General features: G+C 40.3%; 1 protein-coding gene across 2 annotated transcripts in view; it reads left to right on the forward strand.

Annotated features, from left to right (window-relative positions):
- The window catches only part of KCMF1 (potassium channel modulatory factor 1), a 53297-nt gene that overhangs the window by 16022 nt on the left and 10153 nt on the right, over positions 1–27122 (forward strand). For both annotated transcript variants that reach the window (XM_082074387.1, XM_082074388.1), the window contains 2 exons: positions 7697–7864; positions 21337–21476. In XM_082074387.1, coding sequence (XP_081930513.1) covers positions 7697–7864; positions 21337–21476 — 308 coding nt within the window. The remainder of the gene's footprint in view (positions 1–7696; positions 7865–21336; positions 21477–27122) is intronic.

A 27122-nucleotide genomic window follows, 5' to 3' on the forward strand; every position in this document is an offset into this window, starting at 1 on the left:
TGTGTTTTGAGAATTAGTCTCCTGCAGCAGCATTCTCATATTATCTGAAGGAGTTTCCCAGGACTTCTATGAACTTTTTCCCTTTTTGTCATTCATGCTTGCTTTCTGTATTTTAGCACAGGGATATGCATTATTTTGTCTGTCTTTTCAATATAGCCAAGTTTGTTCTGTTATGGATGATGGGAAACTCTTCACCTAGCTTGTCAGGAAAGCAGTTTTTTTTTTTTTGTATCATGGGCTGTATAGTGATTCTTGTTAAAATTACACCTAGATATGTAGTCCAGAGTTTTCAGCGGCCTCAAGAGTGTTTTCTGTTGATGCGTGTGGTGTGCCAGCAGTGTATTTAGAGAGATGTAAGAATCTTCAGATATGTATGTAAAATTTTTACAGAGAAAATTATTGCTCTTTTTGTTGTGTAGGGAGAATATATGTTTAATATTGACAAGAACTGATTGAGTTTATGTGTATGTGCTTGTACAGAACTTATTTTGGCCAGTTTCAGGCAGAATAAATGAGCAATATTTAAACCTCATCTTCCAGAATTATTAGTATAGTATCTCCTTTTTCAGTGATTTGATATGTAAGAAATGAACTTTGCAATGATTTTTGGACAGTGATCAAGAAATCTATATTGATTGTTGTTGCTTGATTTGAACATTTTTTGCAAAGGTGATATTTAAAATAATAAAAAAAAAGTTGTACGCACAGGGCTTAGTGTTATGCCATCTAAGAAAAAAACTTTGCTGTTTCAGCCAAGGTGGTAGTAAAACCACAAGTGTTTCTGGGATCTATCTTAAAAAAACTTAAAACGTTCACTTGATGTTTGTGTTTGCACTGATAGCGGCAAAATTGTTCTTGGACTTGCTGTGTGTCATTTGTATCATGGGATGCCATCTACTGGGCAGTGTGTTCAGTACATATGAGATAATAGAGCCTGCCTGTGAGAGTAGTAAATCCTTTAGGAGGTATCTATGAGTTATTTGATTAAGATGTTGAAGAACTACAAATGTATTGTTAGCATTTCAGTGTTTTTTTCAAAGGAGTAAAAACAGCCCTAGTTATTACATTTAGATATTGTGGCCTTCCTATTAAAGTTGGATCTGGAGAAGGGATGTTGAGTGATTTCCTGCGCTACCCCACCACCCCGCCCCAGCCCCCCAGTGTGAATTTTTGATGATGTTTTAGGGAAATAGAAATGATCATAATCGTTGTCTTGTTCTTTGATTGTAATTCTACGTTATTAAAATAATTTGTATAATCAAATAGAAATGAATAGGCTGACTTAGAAAGGTTACGAATTCAAATTAGGAAGCAGCAAAATGAATCTAACTAGCACAGTTTTATTTCATCCCTTTCACATAGGCCTCTAGGTAATAAGCTTAATTACCTGGCTAGATGCTAGTTTGTGTCTGGAGTGCCTTTCCCCAACTGCCTTGGTGCACAGGATAGCCTGCTCTCAAGGTGAAACAGAGACATGTATTCTGTTGTATATCTGAAAAAGAGATTCGAGGCAGTCAGCAGTGTAATGTTCTTGTTGTGCTGTCAGAATGGGAAGGCATGATGAATGAATTGGGGAATTACAGAGAGAAAAGGTCAGTTTCATGGGAAAGGCAGGTGACTGTAGATGTGGGAAGCCATCTCTCTCTCTCTTTCCTGCGTGATTCCCGTGTGATGTTGGGCATGTTCTCCAAGTGCTTACTAATAGTGCTTACTAATTGCTCATTCTGATGTCATGACTAAAACTGTTCTGTGTGTAACTTCCACAACGTGGAATGTGAAAGCAAAAATCAAAAAAACTTCCGGTAGCAGGCTGACTGACACTGCGTTAGAACCAAGGCTGCAACTTGCTGGGCCAGCTATAGTGGTCAGTTCTTTCTTTTTAAATCAGTTCTAGACAAGTACCAAACACTGTGTAAGAGGGCTTCATGAAACTTGGTGACAACGGGGAGACAAGATGTCCGTTTCTGCTCCAGACTCAAGAGGAAGGAGGAGTGCTGTTCAGAAAACAAAAGCGTTTTGCCTTTCTGGTCTCATGTAGGTCTGATTTTTCCCCCCCCCCCTTTCTTTCCAATTCCAAGTCAACATTATCTCTGCCTGCAGCTTTAATCCTACTGGTTCTTTTTGGAGACATGCTAGTCTGGTTGCTGCTTCTTCACCTCTGCTATAGGAAGATATTGCATGTTCAGCCCTCTTGCACACAGGATGAGAAAGGGGATGCAGTTGTTTTAGTTTCTTCAAGGGTAAGGTGTGTGAATTTTCTGTTCAGCACTTGACACTGCAGTGATGATGCAGAATACTCTGTGTTGTAGGTGTCCTGGATGTTTATTTTCATAATCTGCTTTAGTAAACATGGGAGAGAAAAAATAAGCAAAACCCAGAGTTTTATGGTTTGGCTGGCTTTCTGATGAAATTTTCACAGAAACAACAGAAGTTTCTGTTCCTAGAAATTAACCTCTCAAATTAGGCAGTCATCTGCATTAAGAGATTGGGCTATTAAAGTAAGAAGCATTTGCCACTTCTTTTTTTATGTTATCAAATGGCTTGTATTTTCCTATCTTCATTCTTGGAAACAGCTGAACCACTAAAGTACAGTGTCTTGGTTTATGGCCTGGGGTTGTCACGTGGCATGTAGACTACAGATGAGATAGCTGATGTCAAGCAAATTTATTTAAAAAACCCAGCCAAACCAATGCAACCCACTGAAAGAGCATCTTACAGTGAAATGTATCAAATGTGTATTATGATCTTCAGAATATAAAAATGAAATGCACTGTACAGGTTGCAGCCTTTTATTTATTCCACAAAAGAGGCAACACATCTGTTATAACTTCACTTGAAGGCTTAGGTTGGGGTTTTTGAAAGGCAGAAACCCTTAAGTTTGTCCAGCCCCCTGAAATTCAATCATATTCTTTGAGAAGGCTGAACCCCTCTAGTACTTTAGGTAAAATGGGAAGAAATGCTTAAGTAACTGACATATTTACTCTGGAGAAGAAATAATTGACAGGCTAATTTTGTATCTATGTTGAACATTAAAAAACTTCAGTGGTCATTCTGAACACTGATGAATTCAAAACAGTACCTGAATTGCAGGTGGGAAGGTTGGTTTTTGGACATTTAGCTGCTGAAGGGAATGTTAAATTAATGTCTTCAGTGTGCTACTAAAACAAAGGAGTTCAATTCTCAGGGATAGCACAAGGATTAAATACTGCTATCAGGAGCTAAATGTTGCTGGTTTCTCTGTTTGAATACTTCAGATGCAGACTTCGTAGATGAGTGGATGACATTTTCTCTCGAATTTCTGAAAATGAAATGATGCATCAAAAGTATTGATAAAGTTCAGCAGCTCACATTGTTTGAGGCAGGAACATATTCCAGGATCTCTGTATAGCTTGTATTTGACCAGGTGTTCTTTATAAGAAAAACAAACAAACAAAACAGACAAAAAAAACCAAACAAACAAAAAAAAAAAACAAAAAAAAAAAACAACAACAGCAACCAAAAAAAACAAAAAAAAAAAAACCTGCTGAGTTTTGTACATTTTCTCTGGTCATTTTTATCTGGACCAGATTATTGAGCTTTTAATATTATTATTCTAATTGCCCATAGTATCTGAGGAGGCCAAGTGGTGTAAAAAACCTTTCCTGTGTTACAAATGGGCTTTGAAGGTTGAGGGTGCTTTACTTGATTTTTATACCTTACATTTACATGTAATTGTAAAAAATTAATTCTGATGTATGTGGTATTTGAACCACACTCCTGTAGAGCATTATTCTCTCCATTATGAAATCAGACTCTGCTTCCTTGTTAAACCTGTGAGAAGTGGCTTTAATTTTAGTTCATTCCTAGCAAAAATAATTCTACGTCATGAAAGCAAATAATATTTGACTATCAGAATCAAAGCAGGAAAGGTGTTAAGGAGGGTTTTGGGGTGCGGTGGTGGTGGTGTTTGGTTGCGTTTCTGGTTTTGGTTTGTTCATGTTTTTTTTTGGTGTTTTTGTTTGGGTGTTGTGTGGTGTTTTGCGTGCGTGTGCTTGTTGTTTGTTTGTTTGTTTAATAGAATATCACTGTTCAGCATGCTACAGATAAAATGCTTTGTGGTAATATCTTCCGTGAAGTCACTGGCCATGATTAGTTGAAGATATGGGACGACTTGTCATAAAAGTAATAAGAATTTTTTATTGAAGGGGAAAACCTTATTTTATTAATGGGACTGTTAGGTATGTCCTGATTCATTTCACTCAAAATACGAAGCTGGAGAGACTGACTGTTGATATTGCAAGGGAATACTTCTGAAGAAACTTTCAGAACTTGAAGTTTGATAACTAAATGTAAACTTAACCAAAATTCCTTAGGCTTTTAGCACAATGCTTCCCTCTAGTGGAACAGTGTTACCTTAGAAAAAAAACAACCTAACACATTCTTTGTCAGTGAGCACCAAGGTTTTAATTAAACATCATACCTTCAATGCAGTGTATGTGGTTACTTGTAGAGCAATAACAAATTAGAAAAAAATTGAGGAAGCCTCCTCTATCACCTGTAATAATGAAAATGTAATCTAATTAAAATGGATATTTCTTATGCTGATCATTCTAAATTGTTGCTTTGCAAAAGGTGAATCAGGAGTTCTCATTGAATACCAACTCATTTGGGGTTAATAAGGTTTCACTTAAGGATTCTTTTAGAAGTCAGTAGAATTTAGTGCAAACTAGAAATGTATGCTGAATGTCTAAATCCTTGTCACACATAGTTCAGGCTCTTTTTTTGGTTGGTTGTTCACTTTTGTTCCCCATGTCAGAGCAGACCCCTCTAGAGCATGTTCTCTTCTCAAAATGTGTGATTAATATGAATGCATCTAGTTTAATCTGACATTCTTGAATCTGTAACATACCTGCTGTATTTGCAAATGTAAGGTAAATCCAAGCAAATTTTGGATAGGTGTCTGGTGAAAGAGTTGCTGTGCTGACTGGAATATGTTGTCTTTGTGTGTCTGGGGTTTGGAATTTCAGTTGATGTACAGATTAAAGTAGAGAAAATTGAAAAACAAACCCAAAGCTTTGATAAGGAGATAAGTGTGTACTATAGTAGAAAGAATAGGATGAGAGGAGATTATTTCCATGCCTACTTCAGTTTCAAGTTCCCAGGTTGGATAGATGGATGATGTTTTGGCAACCAAGTAATAATAGGAAAAACTGTAATGGATCTGACTTTAAGACTGTTGTAAAAAAGGAAGAATAAATGACATAATTTCTGGAAAAGAGATCCTACTGGTTTTGGGGGGAAGTCTGGGGTTTTAAGGCTGAGTTTAGTATCCAAACTGAGGTTTTTAATTTAATTCTCATTTTTATTTTTGTGGTTTTCATTCTCTGATACACAAAAGGATATAAAACTAACGTGTTACATCCCCTGCTGTCAGCCTGTTTCTCAAAGGGGAGGATGTGGTAGTTGTGGCAAAATATTAACCTTGAGACAAGTACAAAGCATGATGTCTCTACAACTTTGTTATTCTTTTGATCTGCCTTCACCAACCATAGTGATGTGTTATGCTAATGTTAGTTTTTCTGTTCATCTCAGGTTCTAGACTTGTTCTCATAACTGATTGTAAGAAGCGAAAGTCATCTGTTTGCAGACCTTGTATTACATTTCCACTGGAAATGTTAATACAAACATGCTGTGATTTATCTTCATGGCTGAATTTCTCCAAAGTTAATATTGAAAAGTATTGACATGAAGAAAATGTGTAAATGAAATCTTATTAAAACATGCCAGTCGTCAAGCAGGGACAATATAGATGTTTGAGAGAACATGTGGTTATGAACCTGATCATCCGTTACAGTGGGAGGGACTTTGCTCCTTCAGTCCCTGTCTTGCAGTTCATCCACTCAAGAAATGTGGGAAGAGAGCTTGCTGATGAAGACTAAGGCAAAGAAGTTGTTGGGTACCTCAGCCTTCTCCTCGTTATTACCAGTTTGCCAGTTGGTGTGGGGAGTACACTGTCTTTGACCTTCCCTTTTTGGTTGTCCTACTTGTAGAAGCCCTTCTTGTTATTCTTTGTGTCGCTTGCCAAGTTCAGCTCCAGCTGTACCTTGGCCTTATCTCTGCACAACCAGGCAGTGTCCTTATACTCTTCCCAGGATCCCTGTCCCTTCTTCCACTGCCTGTGCATTTCCTTCTTGCCTTCTAGTTTGACCAGCAGGTCTTGACTCAGCCATGCAGGCCTCTTGCCCTCCTTACCTGATTTCTTACACCTGGGGGTTGCAAGCATTTGTGCTCTATGGAAGGTGTCTTTAAAGATAATACTGCTCTGTTCTGCTCCCTTGGTCCCTGAGGGCAGCTCACCAGGAGGCCCTATTGACCTTGAAGAGCTGGAAGTTCGCTTTCCTGAAATTCAGGGTCATGACTTTACTCTTTACCTGTCCCACATCCTTCAGGACTGCAAATCCCATGAGTGTGTGATCACTGCAGCCCAGGCTGCCTCCAATCTTGACTTCACTGATACGTTCACTCGCATTGCTGATCATTGGGTCCAGTATTGCATCCCCCTGATAGGACTGTCTGTTACCTGGTTTAGGAAGTGATCCTCAATGCACTCCAGTATTATGTGTGGTAAAGCTTCTGTTCAGATGGTACAAAGTGGAGTAGCACAACAAAAATAATTAAAAAAATCTGTAACTAACACCAATTCTCTGTTGGTTAGGCTTTTAAAAAAAATAATTATATACATATATATATATATATATATATATGGGGTTGGATAGTGTGACTGTTTCATTCTGGCAGTTACATTTCTCTAAGTTGTCTGTGCTTGTACCAAGCTGTGAAGAACATGTCTTAGCTGATGCTGAAAGAGGATATTGATAAAAATCCTGCCTTAATTGTATAGACTGGTTTCTTTTGTGGAGGCCCTTAATTTGTACTGCAGTTGAAGGAAATTTATGTTACACTTGACAGGGATACAAGACACTTCCTGCACTTGACTAAGTAACCAAGAGAGAACTGAAACCACACAGAGAAAAGTGAAAACGTTTGGAAGGTATAGAGGTTTTCTCTGGCGCAAGCAGTGTGACTGTCTCACAGTACAAAGACGGAGTTTGAGAAAGAAGTAGGGTGGAGAGAACTGGTGCAAGCTAACTTCAAAAAACACCTTTTTTTTTTTTTTTTTTTTCCCTGTTATTTAAAATGGGAAAAGGTCATAATTTCTTCCCCACATAGAATGTCAGGGTTGGTTATGGTGTTCTTTAGAATTAAAAGTATTAGGAAGTGTGACAGTAAAGGATGAAAAGTTAGCGGACTCTTTTCAGTGGTTGGGTTGGTTATTATTGTTTTTTCCTCTCAATCTGCAATTATACTATTCAGCTTTTAAGTGTGTGGCCCAAGATTCCTAACTGAACAGTCAAAATACTAGCCAACACTGCCAGGTAAAGGTGCCTATAAGAAGGTGCGTCCAAAGAGATTTTGTAACTTATTATTTCAGGTGCTTGAGTTTGCCTGTATTTTACTGCAAGAATTCAGAATTCTAGTTGTGAGAGAGCAGTGTCTTTCAAAGACATAAATGTGTTAAAAAAATTGAGTCTTGTGTCAGCTGCACATGTCAGAGATGGCTGGTTCCTTTTAGTTGTTGAGACACAATAGCAACAAATCCGCGTCATTTAAAAAAGTGTATTTATTGCTGTTTTAAAGCAATTCTATTTGTTTACAGGTGTCAGCTGTGATGCATGTTTAAAAGGAAACTTTCGAGGTCGCCGATACAAGTGTTTAATTTGCTACGATTACGATCTGTGTGCAACTTGTTATGAAAGTGGTGCAACGACGACAAGGCATACAACTGACCATCCAATGCAGTGCATACTAACAAGAGTAGATTTTGGTAAGTGATAACTTAAAGCTCTAGTAATTTGCTGCTCAGTTGTGTCTGCAAACATAATACGGATTTTCATCTTTCTACTTATTAATCACTGCGCACATTAGCACACTGAAAATAACAGCAAGTTCTTGTCCTCCTTAAACAGGCACGTTTTCTTTGATTTTAGCATAGAACTGCTTTATGTATTTCATTTTAATTGGTGCCTATATATTTTTAATCTTTCTAGTCTGGTAATAGCAGGTTATCAGACTAATAAATACACTTAATACCAATGACACCACCTAGTTAACTTCTAATTCAGAAGATGTGGCAAGCTTCTTGCCCCAGTATGCTTTACTTGAGAGCCACAGTGGACATGCAGAAAAATACTGGCGAGATTTTGTAAGGTAGATTATTCACTGGTGGATTATGTGAGACTGTAGATAGAGCAGAGGTAGTGATGGGCTATAATGAGTGTAAAAGATGAGTGGCAAGGACTAGCAGGTAGTCTTCCTGGAACTCTTTTGAAGATGATATAATTTAAGAATTACTTCTGACTGTAAAGCCATGTCAATATTTAAAATAAAAAATATTTGTTCTTGTCCCCTATCCTGCTTGTTGTTTCTGTGGTGTCATATTTGTGACAGGTTGTAACTCACAAGATACTTGTGTGACAAGCATCTGCTCTAAGATGTTGCTGGTGCAACATTTTATGTTAAGCCCATGGGGCTAGCATTCTAACTGTTTGTTTTAAAGTGATTCCAGCTGTATTGTTCTTTACATACTGAATTCTTTAAAAAATTATGATTTCTTAAAAGCTGAAGCCTTATGAATTCTGAACTTACTTCTTTCGCTTTTTTATTAAAACATAAGCAAAAGCTACATCTTCACTGCTTTAGAGCTTAGATAATAGCTATATATAGAAACATGTATTAGGTTTCTCAAAAGAACCTTTGAATGAAGATGTCTTCCATTTTTGTAATTCTCAGGCCTCCAATTGCCCTAAGACTGCCTCGTCATGAGTTCAAAATGCAGGCCCTGGGAATCCAGGGTTTGGCAGGAGATAATTTAGTGCATTATCAATAATACTTGACAGCATTTTAGCTTCCACATGTTTCTCACTGGGCTTCTTTTTTCAGTCTTTCTAGTGAGCTAAAATATCTGTGTACAAGTATATTAATTCAGGATTCTGGTCACTGTTTGTGATGCAGAGTTCAAACATCTTAGCCCTGTAGCAGCAGTTATTCTTGGATATTACACATGGGCTAAAAGGACAGCATTGACATAAACATAAAATACTCCTTGTAGGGGAAGGAGGACTGAAACATGTTTGCTTTGAAGCCTTAAGCTAATGTTAAATGTCAAAGCTTTCAATGTGAGGAAACTTCTTCTAAACACTTCTCTCTTAAAAAATTGCCCAATATCAGAACCTAGGAATGCCTAGGAAATGCATGTTGTTTCTTGCAACTTAGATATTTCTTTTTTGGAAGTCTTTGATAAATGTATCTTTTGGTTTAGTTAATTTTATTTGTGTATTTTGTGCGATCAGGGAGGGGTTATTTTTTACTATTTAAGTCAGCATGAAGAATACAGATGGCCAGATAGAAGAAGGTTCGCAATGAAGTACTGAGATGGGTAATGGGATTCTGAGAGCTACGTCTGAATTGCTTGGTGTTTGTGCTACTATGGCTTCTTTAAATAAAAAGAGTAAGAAATCAAGCCCTAGACATTTCATATGGCTTGATACCTGAGCGTTGTTAGCACATAACCAGTGTTAGAAAAAAAATCACTGCAGCTCAGCTCTGCAGCAAGACTCCTGGTTTGATTAACACTGTAGAACAACAACAGAAAGTAATACATCACCACCAGGTTATGAACCACGACAAAGGTTGATGGCAGCCAAGTACTAGTGACCTGGTACGCTTATACACTAGGGAATGAATTAGGGAATGTTTAGAAATAATATATGCCTTAGGGCTCAGGAAGGTCTGTGGCATCATTCTTAAAATGTTTTTATTTTATAGTTCTCTGTAGAACATAAGACTGAAAGGACTGTGCCTTTACAGTATTGTATAGATGCTTAGAGAAACTTTGGTAACTTTTCAAGGAGCCCTGTATAGCTAAGGAGATCATGTGACTTTGAGGAAAATTAAAAAAAATGAGCTAATGAATGTTAAGTTTCATTAGAAAATCAATATGAATGGTAGGACTAGTCTAGAATGATCTGTTTAAGAGTTGTCAGGATAGCTGTATTAATGAATATTAAAAATTGCTAAGGAAGCATCTGTTAATGGGGTAAAAGAAAAAATCTGAAGGGCAATGTAAAACCAAATGACATTGAAGTACACGGTGTTTCAAAAACATGGACCTAATTTCAAAACAGTAGTGATTTCACATTGGCTCCATCTTTTTGAAACAGGCTGTAATGAAGTCTTCAGTCACTTCCTAGTTATGTAAGAAGTAAAATGAAAGCAGACTGTTTTCTAGTATGTGACAGTACAAGTAGATTTCAGTAGAAACACAGAATGTAAGGCTGTTAGTGTAGGTATGTATGCAAATTGTGCTTTACCTGGCCGTTGACAAACTTCAATATTGCTGTCTGTAATCAGGCTTGATTTATTTTGTGCCAAATTCTTAGGCAAAGGGAGATGCTAAATAATGGTTACCTTAATAATGTGTGGTGTGAGGTCTGGCTGGATTCACCAGAATTCTGTTTGAGGATTTTATGATTTTTCAACCACTAGAACAAGATCTGTCTGCTAGGTGCATATCTTGCTAAGTCAGAGCATGACAGAGTGATCTGTTTAGAAGGGGAATCTGGAGATCATCTGAGGGACATCAGCTGGGCTATCCCATCAAGCCAAGTCTTGAGTATTTCCATCAAGGGAGTTTTCCTCACTTTTTAGCTACCTATTCCAGTATTCAGTTCGTACAGTGAATGGGTTTTTTGTTTATTTGTTTCCCCTTATCCAAGCCAGATTTCTCTTAAGACACCTTGTGCTTGCAGCCTGTCACTGTGCTTCATTTTGAAGAGCATACCTCTACTTCCTCTACATCTACTTTTTCTGTACAAGAAGTCGGAGACAAGATCCACCTTGAGCCTTCTCTAGTGTAGATGAACACTGTTCCTTCAACCATTCTTCTGTCAAGTTCTCCAAGCCTCTTACTGTCTTGATGGACACAAATGTATGCATGCACACACAACAAACACAAAAAGCTCCTAGACTTTATTTCAGTATCTGTCCTGAATTGTAGATTTCAAAACTGAACCCTGTGTTGCATATAGCAAGTGCCAAGTAATATGGGGTAATGATGTCGCTTGATTTGATGGCCATTCTCTTGCTGATTTAGCCCAGGTCATGGTTTGCCTTGAGTGATGCAGGGGCACACTGCTGGCTTATGTTTGGCTTGCTTTCCACTGGGATCCCCCGGTCCTTTTCAGCAGAGCTGCTCCCCAGCTAGTTGACCCTGCCTTTGAGCAGCAGCTGCTGTCTTGGTGCTGCTTGGTATTGGTAGACAGGTTGCAAATCCTCTTGTCTTCATTAGCATCTGTGCTTATTCAAGGCTTCAGCATAACCAGGTGGATAGATGATAGCAAAGCAGTGAATGTGATCTATCTTGATTTCAGTAAAGCATTTGGCACAGTCCCCGGCAGCATCCTCGCAGCTAAACTGAGGAAGTGCAGACTGGATGATCGGGTAGTAAGGTGGACTGTGAACTGGCTGAAGGAAAGAAGCCAGAGAGTTGTGGTCAATAGGGCAGAGTCTACTTGCAGGCCTGTATCTAGTGGAATCCCTCAAGGGTTGGTATTGGGACCAGTATTATTCAATATATTCATTAATGACTTGAATGAGGGAATAGAGTCAGTAAGTTTGCTGATGACACCAAACTGGGAGGAGTGGCTGACATTCCAGAAGGCTGTGCTGCCGTCCAGCGAGACCTTGACAGGCTGGAGAGTTGGGTGGTGAAAAAAAATTAATGAAATATAACAAGGGCAAGTGTAGAGTCTTGCATCTGGGTTTGAACAACCCCAGATTCCCGTATATGTTGGGGAATGACCTGTTGGAGAGCAGTGTAGGGGAAAGGCACCTGGGGGTCCTGGTGGACAGCAGGATGACCGTGAGCCAGCACTGTGCCCTTGTGGCCAGGAAGACCAATGACATCCTGGGGTGTATTAGAAGTGGTGTGGTTAGTAGGTCAAGAGAGGTTCTCCTCTCCCTCTACTCTGCCCTAGTGAGACCGTATCTGGAATATTGTGTCCAGTTCTGGGCCCCTCAGTTCCAGAAGGACAGGGAACTGCTGGAGAGAGTCCAGGGCAGGGCAACAAAGATGACTAAGGGAGTGGAGCATCTCCCTCATGAGGAAAGGCTGAGGGAGCTGGGTCTCTTTAGCTTGGAGAAGAGGAGACTGAGGGGTGACCTCATGAATGTTTATAAATATGTAAAGGGTGAGTGTCATGAGGATGGAGCCAGGCTCTTCTTGGTGACAACCAATGATAAGACAAGGGGCAATGGGTACAAACTGGAACACAAGAGGTTCCACTTAAATATGAGAAGAAACTTCTTCTCAGTGAGGGTGACAGAACACTGGAACTGGCTGCCCAGGGAGGTTGTGGCTTCTTCTTCTCTGAAGACATTCAAAACCCGCCTGGGCACATTCCTGTGTAACCTCATCTAGATGTTCCTGCCCCAGCAGGAGGATTGGACTAGATGATCTTTCGAGGGCCCTTCCAATCCCCAACATTCTGTGTTTCTGTGATATAGTTCTTATTGTTGGGGGGCAGCAAGTCCAGGCCTGCCCCACAAATAACAAGCTGGGGGCTGAAGGTGGCCACAGCACAGGCAGGGACATAGTCCTCACTGACAGGATGTGAAGGATAGGGTTGGTAATGGTAGCAGGTCCTGCTGACGGTCTCAGACAAAGCATGTATAACAAGTCAGCTCTGGGGTCCATGCAGGAGTCCTATTGAAGGCTGGAGGAGGGCAAGATGCAGCTGCAGCATAGTTCATGGCCAGATGGCCAGACCTTAGATATACCCATGGACAAAGGGTGTGTGTGGAAGTCTGCTTTGAGGCTGGTCAAGGCAGCTAAGGCCTGTGGGTCAGCTCAGGGCCATCCCCCCTGCCAGGGAAGCAAACACCCTGCTGCTGCTGGACAAATAACTGAATACCTCCCATGTAGTCATTGTCAGCCCCAGCAGGGTGTCTCTCATACAGAAGCAGTTAGCCCAGTGCTATCTGGCTGTGAGGTTGAATGCTGTGATTGGCAGCTGATGAAACAGCATGAAGAAAAATGGAGGTTGTGCTATTTCTTCCTGCTAGACATAACTGTACTGGAAAGTTGCTGAATGAAATAGTGTTGTTCTAGCTGTAAGAAATGAGCAGCTGTTTACAGATTCAACTGAGCTGGTATTTTACTCTAGCAAACGTGGCTCTTGCACTACCTTTGTAGTGAAAGGGGAGAGTTCCAAGCGAGGTGAGTAGACATCCCACCTGTTAAGAGTAGATCCCTCCTGTCTGTAAAGCTGGACAGCATTGGTGATTAACAGAATATTAGAATCTAGATCAGTATTACAGCTATGTCACCATGTATCTTTGTTTCATAGGATCACTCATAAGATAATTCTGGTTAGAAGGGATCTCTGGAGGTCTCTGGTCCAACCTTTTGCTCCAAGCTGTTAGGTAAGACTAGGATAATTAGGGCTTTGCCCACTTGGGTCTCGAAAATCTCCAAGAATGGAAATGGCACAAGCTGTTTGGGTATCTTCTTCAGTACCTGTCTACATAGGGGGAAAAATGTTTTTCCATACATTCTCTTGCCCTATACTGCAGCACTTTGAAGAGCCTGGCTATATCTACTTGACCTTGTCTCTCTAGGTATGGAGGCAGCTGTTGGGTGACCCAAAGCTGTCTGCTCCAGGCTGAACTGGTGCTGGCCCTGCAGGCTCTTCTAACACAGTGAGTGCTCCAGCCTTGCCATCTTAATGGCCTTCTGCTGGACTCACTTCCATTTAATGTTGCCCCTGTACTATGAAGCCCCAAACAAAATGCCATGGCGGGATGAGGCTGGTGGGTGCTGAGCCAAGGGGATCACCCTTGCTCCTACTGCTACTCCTCTAAGCACATGACTGTCCCCTGCTTAGCTTGCTGCCCCCAGTGCCATCACCTCAGAGCTGCTCCCTAGCCCTGCCAGCATCGCTGACCAGGTCTGCCAGCCCTGGGGCAGGGTTGGACTGAATTTCACAGAATCACAGAATGGTTGGGGTTGGAAGGGATGTCTGGAGATCATGTAGTCCAACCCACCTGCTACAGCAGGTTGACCCAAAGCAGATCACACAGGAATGTGTCCAGGTGAGTCTTGAATGTCTCCGGAGAAGCAGACTCCACAGGCTCTCTGGGCAGCCTGTTTCAGTGCTCTGTAACCCTCAAAGAAGTTTCTCCTCATGTTTAGATGGAACCTCCTGTGCTTCAGTCTGTGCCTGTTGACCCTCCTCCTATCATTGGGCACCACTGAAAGGAATCTGGTCTCATCCTCTTGACACCCACCCATGAGATATTTATAAACATGGATAAGATCCTCACTCAGCCTTCTCTTCTCCAGGATCAACAGACCCAGCTTTCTCAGGCTCTCTTCATAAGAAAGGTGCTCTAGGCCCCTAATCACCTTCCAAGCCTGCTGCTGAGCTCCCTTTAATAATTCCTTGTCCTTCTTAAACTGTGGAGCCCGGAACTGAACACGGTAGTCCAGATGTGGCCTCCCCAGGGCAGAGTAGGGGGGGAGCGTAACCTTCCTTGACCTGTTGGTCACACATTTCCAATGCATCCCAGGATAGCGTTGGCCTTCTTTGCCACAAGGGCACATTGCCGACTGACAGTCAACCTGTTGTCAACCAGAACTCTCAAGCCCTTCTCTGCAGTGCTGCTTTCCAGCAGGTCAAGCCCTAACCTGTACTGGTGCCTGGGGTTATTCCTCCTGAGGTGCAGGACCATACAATTGCCCTTGTTGAATTTAATCGGGTTCTTTTCTGCCCAGTCCTGCAAGCCTGTCCAGGTCTCCCTGAATGGCAGCATAACCTTCTGGTGTGTCAGCCCTTCCTCCCAGTTTGGTATCATCAGCAAACTTGCTGAGGGTGCAACTTGTCTCTTCATCCAGGTCATTGATGAACAGATTGAACAGAACTGGACCTAACACTGACCCCTAAGGAACCCCACTAACTACAGGCCAGAACTACTGGCTAGAACAACCAGACTGTGCACCATTGATCACAACCCTCTGAGCTCTGCCATCCAGCCAGTTCATGATCCATCTCACCTTGCATTCATCCAGCCTGCACTTCGTGAGCTTACCTATGAGGATGTTGTGAGAGATGGTACCAGTCATGCCATCCTAGTAGGCTATCAGGTTGGTTAAATGTTATTTCCCTTTGGTGAACCTGTGCAGACTGCTCCTGCTAACTTTCTTTTCCTCCACATGCTTGGAGATGACATCCAGAATGAGCTGTTCCATCACCTTTCCATGGATGGAGGTGAGGCTGACTGTAGTGTCCTTTTTGCCCTTTGTGAAGACTGGAATGATGTTTGCTTTATCCAGTCCTCAGGTACCTCATCTGTTCTCCAAGACCTTTCAAAGATGATGGAGGGTGGCTTTGCAATAATATCTGCCAACTGTGTCAGCACTCATGAGTGTATCCCATCTGGGCCCATGGATTTGTGGATGTCCAGTTTGCCTAAATGATCTCTAACCAGATCCTTCTGAACCAAGGGAAAGTCTTCCTTTTGCCTGACGTTCTCTCCTATCTCTAGGGTCTGGTATTCCTCAGGGCTTCTCTCAGCAGTAAAGACAGAAGCAAAGAAGGCATTCGCTAACTCTTCCTTGTCTGTATCATCTGTCACCAAGGCACCCTCCTCATTGAGCAGCAGACCTACATTTTCTCTAACCTTCCTCTTTTTCTTAAGATTCCCACTGACCCATTCCTTTGTGCGTATGTTTAGAGTGTAGGTAAGCATTTTTTCTTTAAGTTTATAGCAGAGTGACTAGCATGTTTTAGAATGTTTTTTGCTCAGAAAATCTGCATGAAACCAGAACAAACAGCAGTTTTAAGGCTAATACTGTTTTGTACAGTATGGCTGCTTGATCAGTGGTACAGGAATAAGTAAATGCTTTGGAAAACGTGCTGTGTTGCCACCATGTTGTTTCTTCAAACATTGGAAAAAAATGAAACAAATACACTATAACTTGTATAATACCAGCATTTTTAGCTATACGTGTATATCAAATTGAAATTACATTACTCATATGAAATGTGAAACTAAAATTCCTGACTCCTGTCTAGCCTTGTACAGAAATATGTACAGAAAGCAAGGACAAACTGTTAGAAAATGTAGTCCTGAATCACCTCTTTCGAAGATTGATTTATTGAATGAATCTTGCTGTACTTCTGCCTCATTACTTACCTCCTGCCAAGTTTAAGAGTGGGTTAGTTAGATTAAAATGTTAAATACAAGCAATCTGTATCTATAGATAATAAAGCAAGAGTGCTCATATTTTCACATCAAATTAGGTTGTTGACTGCTTTTTTTTTTTTCCAGGAAAAGCTGTAATGTTTAAACACTGAGCTTGAAATCTAACTTCATAAGCTATTGTTGAGTCCCCTTTAAACAATTTTGTGATCCTTTTACTCCTTTGTATTCTTCCTCTAATTGATAAGCAGCGTAGATAATGAATCTTCTAGAGGGTTGTGATTTAGTGTGGCTTTCTTTTGTACTCAGCAACATTGTCTTCCTAGCTACTTTGAAAAGAGGGCTTTAGAGGTGTAGATGAATTTCAAGAGCTTTGGACTCCTGCTTTTGTGTAGGAAGGTATTTGGAAAGAAATACATGATCTGAAACATTTATTTGTGGCCAGAAGGGATAATTCTTTGGTCATGGGCCAGTTGTGCCATAACAGTAATACAATTGTAGGCTGGGTTGCTTCTGCAGCTATGAAGATGTGGCCTTTTCATTTTTTTCCATGTGTTCATAATTTTTAGGGTTTTTTATATACTTGTAAAAACTAATTGGAGAAATATCCATTCGCAGAGACATCAACACTAAAATTGGACACAAAGATGCGTGATATCACTTGATTACCAACCTCTTCTAAAAAAATATATCGTTTGAAAGGGACAGATTTTTATTGTAAGAGGGGGAGAGAGATTAAAGTTGAGAGGAAAAAGAGGGGTAGTAAACTTCCAATGGAAAAATATTTGGATTTGCAATTACTGATTTCACTTCTGACAGGTGCATTCTTTATTTATTCCCCCCCTAGATGAAGGCATATTAGTTTAGCATGGACATATGTGTTTACTGTGTATTAGCAGAAAGATGTGGAAGGTTGTGGGGAAACATGCAGGAGTATAATCTGGAGTCTGGAAAGAACTCAGATTTTTATTTTTTATTTATTAAATGGCTTATTTGATGTCCTTTAAAAGCAGGGACCAGAAACACGGGATTTGACAGTACTTGTCATACCTCTCTCCTCTCTGGCAGAACAGTGTGTACGGCTGGAATTCTTGACATCTGGACTGAGATAACAACATATCTAAGAAAAAGATACTTTTGCTTGCATGCTGATCTATTTACTGCTGTCTTCAGACTGGTTGTAGCCCTGTGCCGTTTGCTTAGGTGGGAAGTTGGAGTTGGTATTCCTGCCTTACTCAGAAATACTTACATTAATGAAATAGTGAGGTTTATAGGTAGAGGTTTTTAGCCCACCTGATAGTTTTGAGGGATTTCTTTTCATTTTAGATAGTTGATGCAGAACTTAGTTTTTTATACAAATCCCCTGAAGAATAAGATGTTTTACCTCTTTTTTCACTAGCTTGTCTCTTTGAGTCATCATCTTCTTTTATCCAGATCAGTATATAAGATGCCAGGACTTATAAAATTCCCAGAAATGAGTCTGCTTAGCCTAAACAGTCCTCAAAGGAAATTTTGACTTGGTGTTCTTGCATGTGTGTGTATGTTTGCAGTGATGGAGAATTTCAGTTTTCCAATCAGTAAACAGGTACTTAATCATCATTATGAGGATTGTACCAAATCTTGAGGGAAATCAGAGGATCAACTAAACAAACTGTCATTATCTTTTGATGTGTTTGTGACTGGCATTTTTGCTATTCCCACAAGCATGCAGAATTTTTTTGCAGTAGTTCTTTCTCAGTTACCGGGTTTCAGAGAACCCTATAGTATTTGCTAGTTTAGGCAGATTAAATGCAGTTAAATTTTGAATTCTTCTTAACTATTCAGTTCAAAAGTTTGGCCATCGTACTTATTTTGTTCCCATATCTTTATTATAAAGTTCCAACTCTGTATCTTTAGGACACTGGAAAAGTGAGAACTGAAGTTTTTATTTCCTCTGTGCAATGATACCATTTGCTGTATACTGTAACAACTGGCTCAATGATCTGCTTTAGAATTTTTCTTCATATAGTTGCAAGGAGGATTTTTTGTCCATGATCATTGAAACATTTTTCACTTATCTGTTCTAGACATCCATAATTTTGAATCCTTTGCCTTTCAGGTATATTTTTCTGAAAGAAAATCTGTTCAGAGTCTGTGTGGCTGATCCATTCAGAGACTGTTTTAGTGACTGCTTAGAACTTTGTCCCATGTAAACCTTATTGGTGCTTTCCTCACTTGAAACCATGACATTACTCAAATTCTTCATATTTGTGTGTGCTGCACCATATTGGTAATTTGTTTTTACCCATATTCAAGTTTTTGTCTACATCAGAATGGGAGTCTGAATGTGATACTTGGATAAACCATTGAGGAGTACTTAGTGAAATATGTACAGAAGTGGCATTAGTTTGGAGCTCCAAAATCTTAAAGTTCTGCGAGTTATATAGATTTTCTATGTGTAGTATCTGAAACCCTGTCTATAACACCTCATAGCAGGTTAATTTTCATCTAAGTCCTTATTGCATATCATGTAAGTAAGAGGAGAATGGAAGACCTGGAAACAAGAAAATAAGTATGCTGTAATTTCAGAGAAGGTATTCAAGTAAAAAGATAGTTTTGCATGTAAGTAAATCTAATTGGCTTATCCTGTAGGGTGGTGCTACTTAACACCTGTGCATAGGGGCCATCAGAATTCTGAATGCTACTGGTGTAATCCTGCCTCAGAGCCAGTATTTCTGGTCACCTGTCAGAGTAATTGTACTACCAGTCTACTCAAACAGAATAAACACAAGCTTACTGTGGATAATGGACAGGAACTACAGGTAGTTTTAAAAGCTTTGGCATAGGGGAATTTGCTGTTGTTCCTGTTTCTAAGCATTCAGAACATGCTCTAAAGCTGATTGATATTTAGCTTCTAAACCAAGCAAGCAGATTTAAGTGTTCATGAGAAGGTTTCTTCCCATCTGGAAGTATTGTCATCTTCAGTTGAAAATGGTACATTTAATTGTTGGCCGACCACCTCTCCCACAAATGGGGGAAGGTATAACTTCCTCTTCCTAGTTTCACTGATTCTTTCCTTGGATTTGTAGGGGATCAGTTAAGGACAGATGTTTTGAATTCATATATACCCTATGTCTTGTTGTTAGTATGCCAGCTGAATGCCAGACAACCTGTCAAGGAAACACCTATCATGCATTTATTGGGTGACTCAGATGCATTCAGAACTGAGTCCTGGTAAATGGTGTGCAAGGACCTTTGGGATTTCCCTCTAATAAAGATTCTGGGCATATGTTTGTGTCAGTACTGTGTAAAAGACTTTCAGGTCAGGGGAAGTGGGTGCTAATCTTTTGGACATATTTTCCGACTTACATTCATGCTGACTTTCAGTCTTTATAGCTTTCCATTTGTGTCATATCTGATATGCAATTCGATTCTCTAATGAAAAGTTATTTCTGTGCCTTATTGTGTAAAACATTAAATGGAACCTCAAATGCTGCTTTGGAGAACTAAGACTTAATTGGCTCGGAACATATTACTTTGGCTAGTTGGAAGTAGTGTTTTCCTTGTCTGTATGAAAATAAACCTAGATTCAGGATGGTATTCAAGCTTAGTGTGATAGTTAATAATCTGATGAACCGGTTAAAATGCTCAGTGTGTCAAGTAGTGTTTCTTTGGCAAGGCTGGCTGTTTCCTTGGGCGTTTCTTACCATGCTTCTTAAAGGAGGATCTTTCTCTCATCCTCCATCATTTAAATTCTCTGGAAGCAGTTTACAAATAAGGGGAACAGGGACTTACTGAACATAAATTTTATTCTGCAATGTGTTCAATCTGGCTCTGTATCTTTAATTCTGTGTATTAGCATGTTACTGTGAAGTTCATTTTGTGTATTGATCTTGGAGTGTTAACCCTCAAAACCTAGTTATATGTAAAATACTATATGTTAATATAGTGGATTATAGATATGTACCTTTTTAGCTTAAGTATCATCTTTTGTAAGGCTGCAGAAACAAAAATGCTGTTCTGTTCTTCCTAGTGATGTCCTAAAGAGAGGTCAGTAGCACAGCTGTCATAAACCGTAGCAATCTGTGACTTAAGCCATCAGGGAGACATACTCCTAACACATTAGATGGATATTGCCTTGAAGCATTCTAGTATCTGTTCAGACTTGTCCAACTTTTAATTTATAGCAGAATATTCATAGTTCTATGAACATATTTTTCAGTTACTTATCCTTGAGTCCTAGACAAAATATAAGTGTATTTTAAATTATTTGCTGGAAGAAATCATACTTTTTATCTTGATATGAGTGTGGAGTTTATTCATGTTTCCTGAAGAATACGTAATACCTGCATAGGATATGAGAGAAAAGCATTGTTTTCTTGCACAGTTTGACAAACTTTCATGTTATGTTTGGGGAACTTATGCATTAGCAATTTAAAAGTGCCTCGTTTTCATCTGCAGTGCAAAAGTGCTTAAATTCAACACACCTACAATTTGCAACCAGTGTGTAACAGATAATCAGATTCCCTTTTAACTATCTTTTATATTATACATTTGAGATGTTTCTAAAACTACTTACTGCAAAGCAATGGTTCAGCTGTAGCATAAATATTGACATATGGTGTCACTGAGGACTTGTAAATTTTAATCTAAATTTTTGAGGTACTGTTGAGAGTTCAGCTTTTGAAAATTTCACTTATGATTGAAAAATACCATGGGTGGACCCTGGACATGGGATAATAAGAGTGGCAGAAAAGCAAAGGTTTGGCAGTATCAGTAGCAGCATCGTAGGAGTCTTGGCTCCTGTTGGGTATCAGAAAACTATGTTATGTTCGCTAATGAAAATAAAATGTAGTCTGGCTGGTTTTTGTTATCCGTAAGTGAACACATATTGAATATCAGCCTGTGGCCTTTATACAAGATTAAAGTAGCCATTTCAGTTAAATACCAAATTAATTTGGCAGTGATTGCAGTGAAATATATTAAGAGGTTTATATGAACAAAATAAATGATGCTACTGTTTTGAAGTAACCTCTGTTTTAACACTCTGTGTTCCAGATTTGTACTATGGTGGAGAAGCTTTCTCTGTAGAGCAGCCACAGTCTTTTACTTGTCCTTATTGTGGAAAAATGGGTTATACGGAAACATCTCTTCAAGAACATGTTACTTCTGAGCATGCTGAAACATCAACAGAAGTGGTAAGAAGCTTCGGAATTGGCTTTCAGTTGTGGTGGGAATGTATTAAGAAAAGTCATCTGGAAAATTGGTATCTTCTTGTTCTTTTTATTTCTTGAAGCGTGAGTTCATTTAAATGCTTTGTAGGAAGACATACCCACATTTGGAGGTGACATCAGAATTATTCTATGTTTAATGAGTATCGTAATATAATGTGCTTGCTTTCTTCTGTTATGGTTGCTGTTTGGTTGTCCTGATGTAAAGATTGCCATGTTTAGGCATCTCTTGCCTGTAAGATGAAATTTAGAATGTTCTCATGGTTATTGGGTATAGCCGTGTCTCCCTTTTCACAACCAGTATGCAATTGTCTTGGAAGCTCACAGCTGTGCTAGACTTTTGTAACTGTAAGAGAGAGGAAGACATGCAGACAGTTTGGTATGTTTTTCAAATAGCTTTTGTAGTGGACCTGCTGTATTTATGCAGCAGTAGTTGTCGTTCTTCTGAAACTATTGCTGTTAAAGCAGGGTCTTTTCCCCCATCACTAACTATTGGGACACTTGATGTGGTTGAAAACACCCTTATTAAACAAGTGTCAATAGAAATACTTTAATCCGAGTTGTTAGATCATACTATCCTGGTTGTCTATGGGAGCAGGAGAAGCTAGTTTAGTAGAACAGCAGCCAGGGTACTCTGGTCTAGTTAACTGTTCTTCCATAGGTTCTTAGAAAAATATGAATGTTTGAAGTGGACTACTCATCACCAACATTAATATTATCTATTCTAATCTTCTAGTTTTTTAACTTTCAAGGAGTTCTGTGGAACAAAATGAATTTTTCCTATCCAAGCCTATTAAGGGTCTTGTGGAAAGTGATAGCGGAGGTGGTTTGTCCACCTTTTGGAGACTCAAAGGTGTTCTAATCTTTCTTAAAAACTTTTAAAGTGAAACAGTTTACTTCACTATCAGTTGCACTGTAGGACTTAGACAGACACTGCAATTTTTATCGTCTTCTTGAGTTTAACTTTGCAACTTTCCCCGAGGTCAACTGGTCAGAGCCGGTGTAGCCGGAGCTGCAGCAGCAGATCCTGAGGTACAGGGGGGTTTTGGGAGGTTCCTTTGTCAGGGAAAACCTGTGAGAGCAGCGTGACCCGGCCGCTCTCAAGAGAGCGGCTGATGTGGCGTGGGCGTTGCCAGGGTAATGGCGATCACACCCATGCCCCTTGCCTTGAAAAAGCCTCGGGGAGGCGCTGGAGGTGAGACCAGTGTGTGAGTACCAGCCACACTGTGCTGCAGCAGCAGGTGTGGTAGCTCGTGCAGCAGGGTGCAGAGGTTGTCCCTCCTTGCTCGGTAGACCATCCCACCTATTGGCAGTCTCCCAGACTGCAGCTGATCATGGTCTCCAGAGAGAGAGCTTGCCCTGGAAAGACTGTGGCGACCCAGACAGAGGGCCCGCCCCAGTCTGTGGCTGTTCAGGTCTCTGGCTGGAGGGAGCAGCCTGCTGCTGCCAGGGGAGGGAGGCTGGCATTCCACCTGTGTGAGGTGTGAGCAGATGGAAGATATATTCAGCATGCTGGTGAAACTTAAGGAGCAGGTCAAGAGACTGAGGACCATCAGGGTGTGTGAGAAGGAGACTGGTGGAGTAACTCCTTGGTGTGCCAGCCAGAAAGGCGCCAGGGAGATACCCCCAAAAAGGTGATGGACCCCCTGCCCTGTCAGGCAGAAGGGAGAGACCGAAGCCCCTGTTCTGTTGCTGTCTGGCAGAGGTAGGGGACCAAAAAGACAAGGAGGGTTGGAAGCAAGTCCCAGTTTGGCATCGCAGGTGACCCCCCTCCCTACCTGCTTTGCTTCCTCAGGTGTCCTCCACAATAGGTTTGAGGCCCTGGATTTTGAAGGAGAGGTAGGTGAGGTGGTGGAAGGCCTGCCTACAAGTAGGAAGATGCATTTGACTCCATACCTCGAGACTGCCTCTGATAAGGAAGAAAGAAGGGTAATTGTAGTAGGCAATTCCCTTCTGAGAGGAACAGAGGGCCCAATATGCAGAGTTGACCTTCATCACAGGGAAGCATGTAGTCTGCCTGGAGCCCAAATCAGGGATATTGCCAGGGAACTCCCCAACCTGGTGCACTTGACAGACTACTACCCACTGCTGGTCTTCCAGACAGGTGGGGAGGAAGCTGCATCTCGTAGTCTGTGGGGAATGAAGAAAGACTTCAGGGCCTTGGGACAGTTGGTGAAAGAGTCTGGGGTGCAATTGATTTTCTCTTCCCTCCTTCCATTTTCGGGTGATTACATCAGACAGAATAGAAGCATCCAGTCCATAAATGCTTGGCTACAAGACTGGTGCTACAGGCAGGGCTTTGGGGTCTTTGGTAATGGCTGCTTTTATAAGACACTGTAACGTCAGCTTTGCCTGTCCTCTTATTAATCCCAACACATAAGCTCTCCATCAGCTCTTCACATACTCCAGCATCGATCTCACTCAAAGGGCAAGACTCCCTCTTCTGAAGAATCCGCTTCCTCTCCTTTCTGAAGAGCTCATATTCTTCTGATCCAACACTTCAGTCATGGGAGCCATTCCAGCATGTCTTTGATCTGAAGAAGACTGTAGTCCTGCAACTGCATGCAGATTTCTAGCTCATCGTGGTTATTCCCTATGCTGTGTGTGTTAAGATACAGGCACTTTGGAAAGGCACCCCAGTGCACTGAGGTCCTGGAGAGGAACTCTGAGAGAGTCTGATATTTCCTTGAAGGTGATTGTTTTAATTCTGAAGTACTTTAATGGAAAATTATACTGGTATCTGTGGGAGTAGTCATAAGTTTTGTAATTAAGTCTCTTAAGGTTATGCACTAAAAAGAATAAGTCATGTGATTTTGGTGAGTACTAAAACCTCAGTAATTACCAGTATTTCTTTACCAGTAAATGTCCAAGGGCAATGAAAAACGTTATAAGGCAGGTACAGAACAGTCTGGTTGTCAGTATGATGATTTACTGTTGGTGTTGGGTTTCAGGTCAGTCAGCTATTCTGAATAAAATGCAGCATTCAACTAGAAGTCCGCTAGCATTGTAAATAGAAAAATTTTAGGAAACTTCATCAAAAGTCATTTTTGAATCTCAGAACAAAGACATAATTTTTTCTACCATTACATTGCACCGCAGCAACTTTCTCACATTAAGCAAGGCAGTAACTGGGCTCCTTGTAACTGAACTGTGAAGACTAGGTTGTTGATACGTTGTGGATAAAACTGATGAGAGCTTTTCTTGCAGTAATGAAATAGATAGCCTGAGACAGTCTGAATAATTCCTCTTTCATTCTTGAAGATTACAGTGTCTCTTGTTGAGGTGACAGAAATACTGCCATTTAAAGTGGTTATCTTGTCTGTAAATAGGGAGGCAGTAGTAATATAAGCGTATTTCTGGAGATTGGCGGTTAATCTGTGACTGTGACTGACTTAAGACTTTTCCGTCATCTTTCAGACATCTTTCAGGATAACATGACTTTTTAATACAAATGATCATAGCTTCAGTAGAAACTTCGGACAATGCTTTCCTTTCATCTGTACCATTTGTTCATGAATGTTCTATTAACAATGATATTTTCAGTTATGTCACACTTAATCAGTGATGTTGCAGTCTTTGTTCTGATTTTGCAGAGTTTAACTAAATTTTTGTTTGTGGGTGACAGTGCTTCAGTAACTTTCCCAGACAGAGAGTTCTTGAAAGTTTGGTTCGTGTGTAGAATTAAGGTTAGAATACTTAAATGTCCTCCTTCTCATTGTGGCTTATGACTTCTCTTAGTTACTGTTTTTCTGAGGACTGTGTCTCTTCAGGTAAATATGTGCAGTTCATATGGCCTTGGTTCTCTTAGTGAAATAGCTTTCTTGCTCTCAGAAGTGTGTTGTCCTTCTTGCATTGGGATTTTGCTTCCTCTGAGTAGGTTAAATGAAAAAAAGATGGATTTGAAGATGTCTCCTGTTGCTATGAGTTAAGCAGCTTATATTAGGTTGGTGCAAAAGTAAATGTGATTTTTGCATTGGTGAAATTTGCCGTTTGATATTGGAATACATTCTTAAATGTGGATATCTAACACATCTTTTTAGTGCGCTTTTCTCGCTTTTTTTTTTGCTACTGACTTACTACTTGCTGTTTATTTTATATTTATTTTAGACTATGGAAATGATGTTAAGCAAAAAGCAAATTCGAGCGGTTTTCTTGTTTGAGTTCAAAATGGGTTGTAAAGCAGCGGAGACAACTCGCAACATCAACAATGCGTTTGACCCAGGAACTGCTGATGAATGTACAGTGCAGTAGGGGTTCCAGAACTTTCACAAAGGAGACGAGAGCCTTGAAGATGAGGAGTGTAGTGACCAGCCAGTGGAAGTTGACAATGACCAACTGGGAGCAATCATCAAAGCTGATGCTCTTGCAAGTACATGAAGAGTTGCCGAAGAACTCTGCCATTCAATGGTCATTTGGCATTTGAAGGAAATTGGAAAGGTGAAAAAGCTTGATAAGTGGGTGGCTTATGAGCTGAGAAAAAATAAAAAAAGTTGTAGTTTCGAAATGTCGTCATCTTGTGTTCTATGCAACAACAGACCATTTCTTGATCGGATTGTGATGTGTCACAAAAAGTGGATTTTATATGACAACCAGTGATGACCAGCTCAGTAGTTGGACTGAGAAGAATCTCCAAAGCACTTCCCAAAGCCAAACTTGCACCAAAAAAATGTCACAGACAACTATTTGGTGGTCTGCTGCCAGTCTGATCCACTACAGCTTTCCTAATCCTGGTGAAACCATTCCAGCTGAGAAGTATGCTCAGCAAATTGATGAGATGCACTGAAAACTGCAACACCTGCAGCTGGCATTGGTCAACAGAAATTCTTCTCCACAACACCACACATTGACTGCACATTGCACAACCAATGCTTCGAAAGTTGAACTATGAAGTTTTGCCTCATCTGCCATATTCAGCTGACCTCTCGCCTACTGACCACCAGTTCTTCAAGCATCTCAACAGCTTTTGCAGGGAAAATGCCTCCACAATCAGCAGGATGCAGAAAATACTTTCCAAGGCTTTGTCAAATCCCAGAGCATGGATTTTTACACTGCAGGAATAAACAAACTTCTTATTGGCAAAAAATGTGTTGGTTGTAATGGTTCCTATTTTGATAATAAAGCTGTGTTTGAGCATAGTTAAAATGATTTAAAATTCATAGTCCAAAACTGAAATTACTTTTGCACCAACCTAATAAATAATTTATGGACTTCAGGACCAACTGTCCCATTTATGTCTGTGCCTGTCTCTCTACAGGGTAGCTGTATGATATGTTGGCATAGTTGAGTATTTGTTACATTACCCTGTAATAAGATGTTTTTACTCCGTAGTGTGTCTGCTTATGTGGTTTCTGTAATGGTAAAAGATCTGAAAAGAGGAGTTATTTAAAGAGAACTGCTGAACATTGACAATAAAGGGGAAGGCATTGTAGCAAAAAGCTTTCAAAATGCTTGATTTTCTGTTCAGAGCTGACTACTGAAATGGAAGTGGCAGTAAAGAATAGCAGCTGCTGTCAAAAGCAGCTGAGATTTCACACTAAACTTATTTCAAGACCTTATCCTCACCTCCACAAGAGTAAAACAGATGTGTGTGCTATTATATAGGTGTTCCTAATG

This window comes from Streptopelia decaocto (genome assembly GCF_964273445.1).
Source record: "Streptopelia decaocto genome assembly, chromosome: Z".
Classification (NCBI taxonomy): domain Eukaryota; kingdom Metazoa; phylum Chordata; class Aves; order Columbiformes; family Columbidae; genus Streptopelia; species Streptopelia decaocto.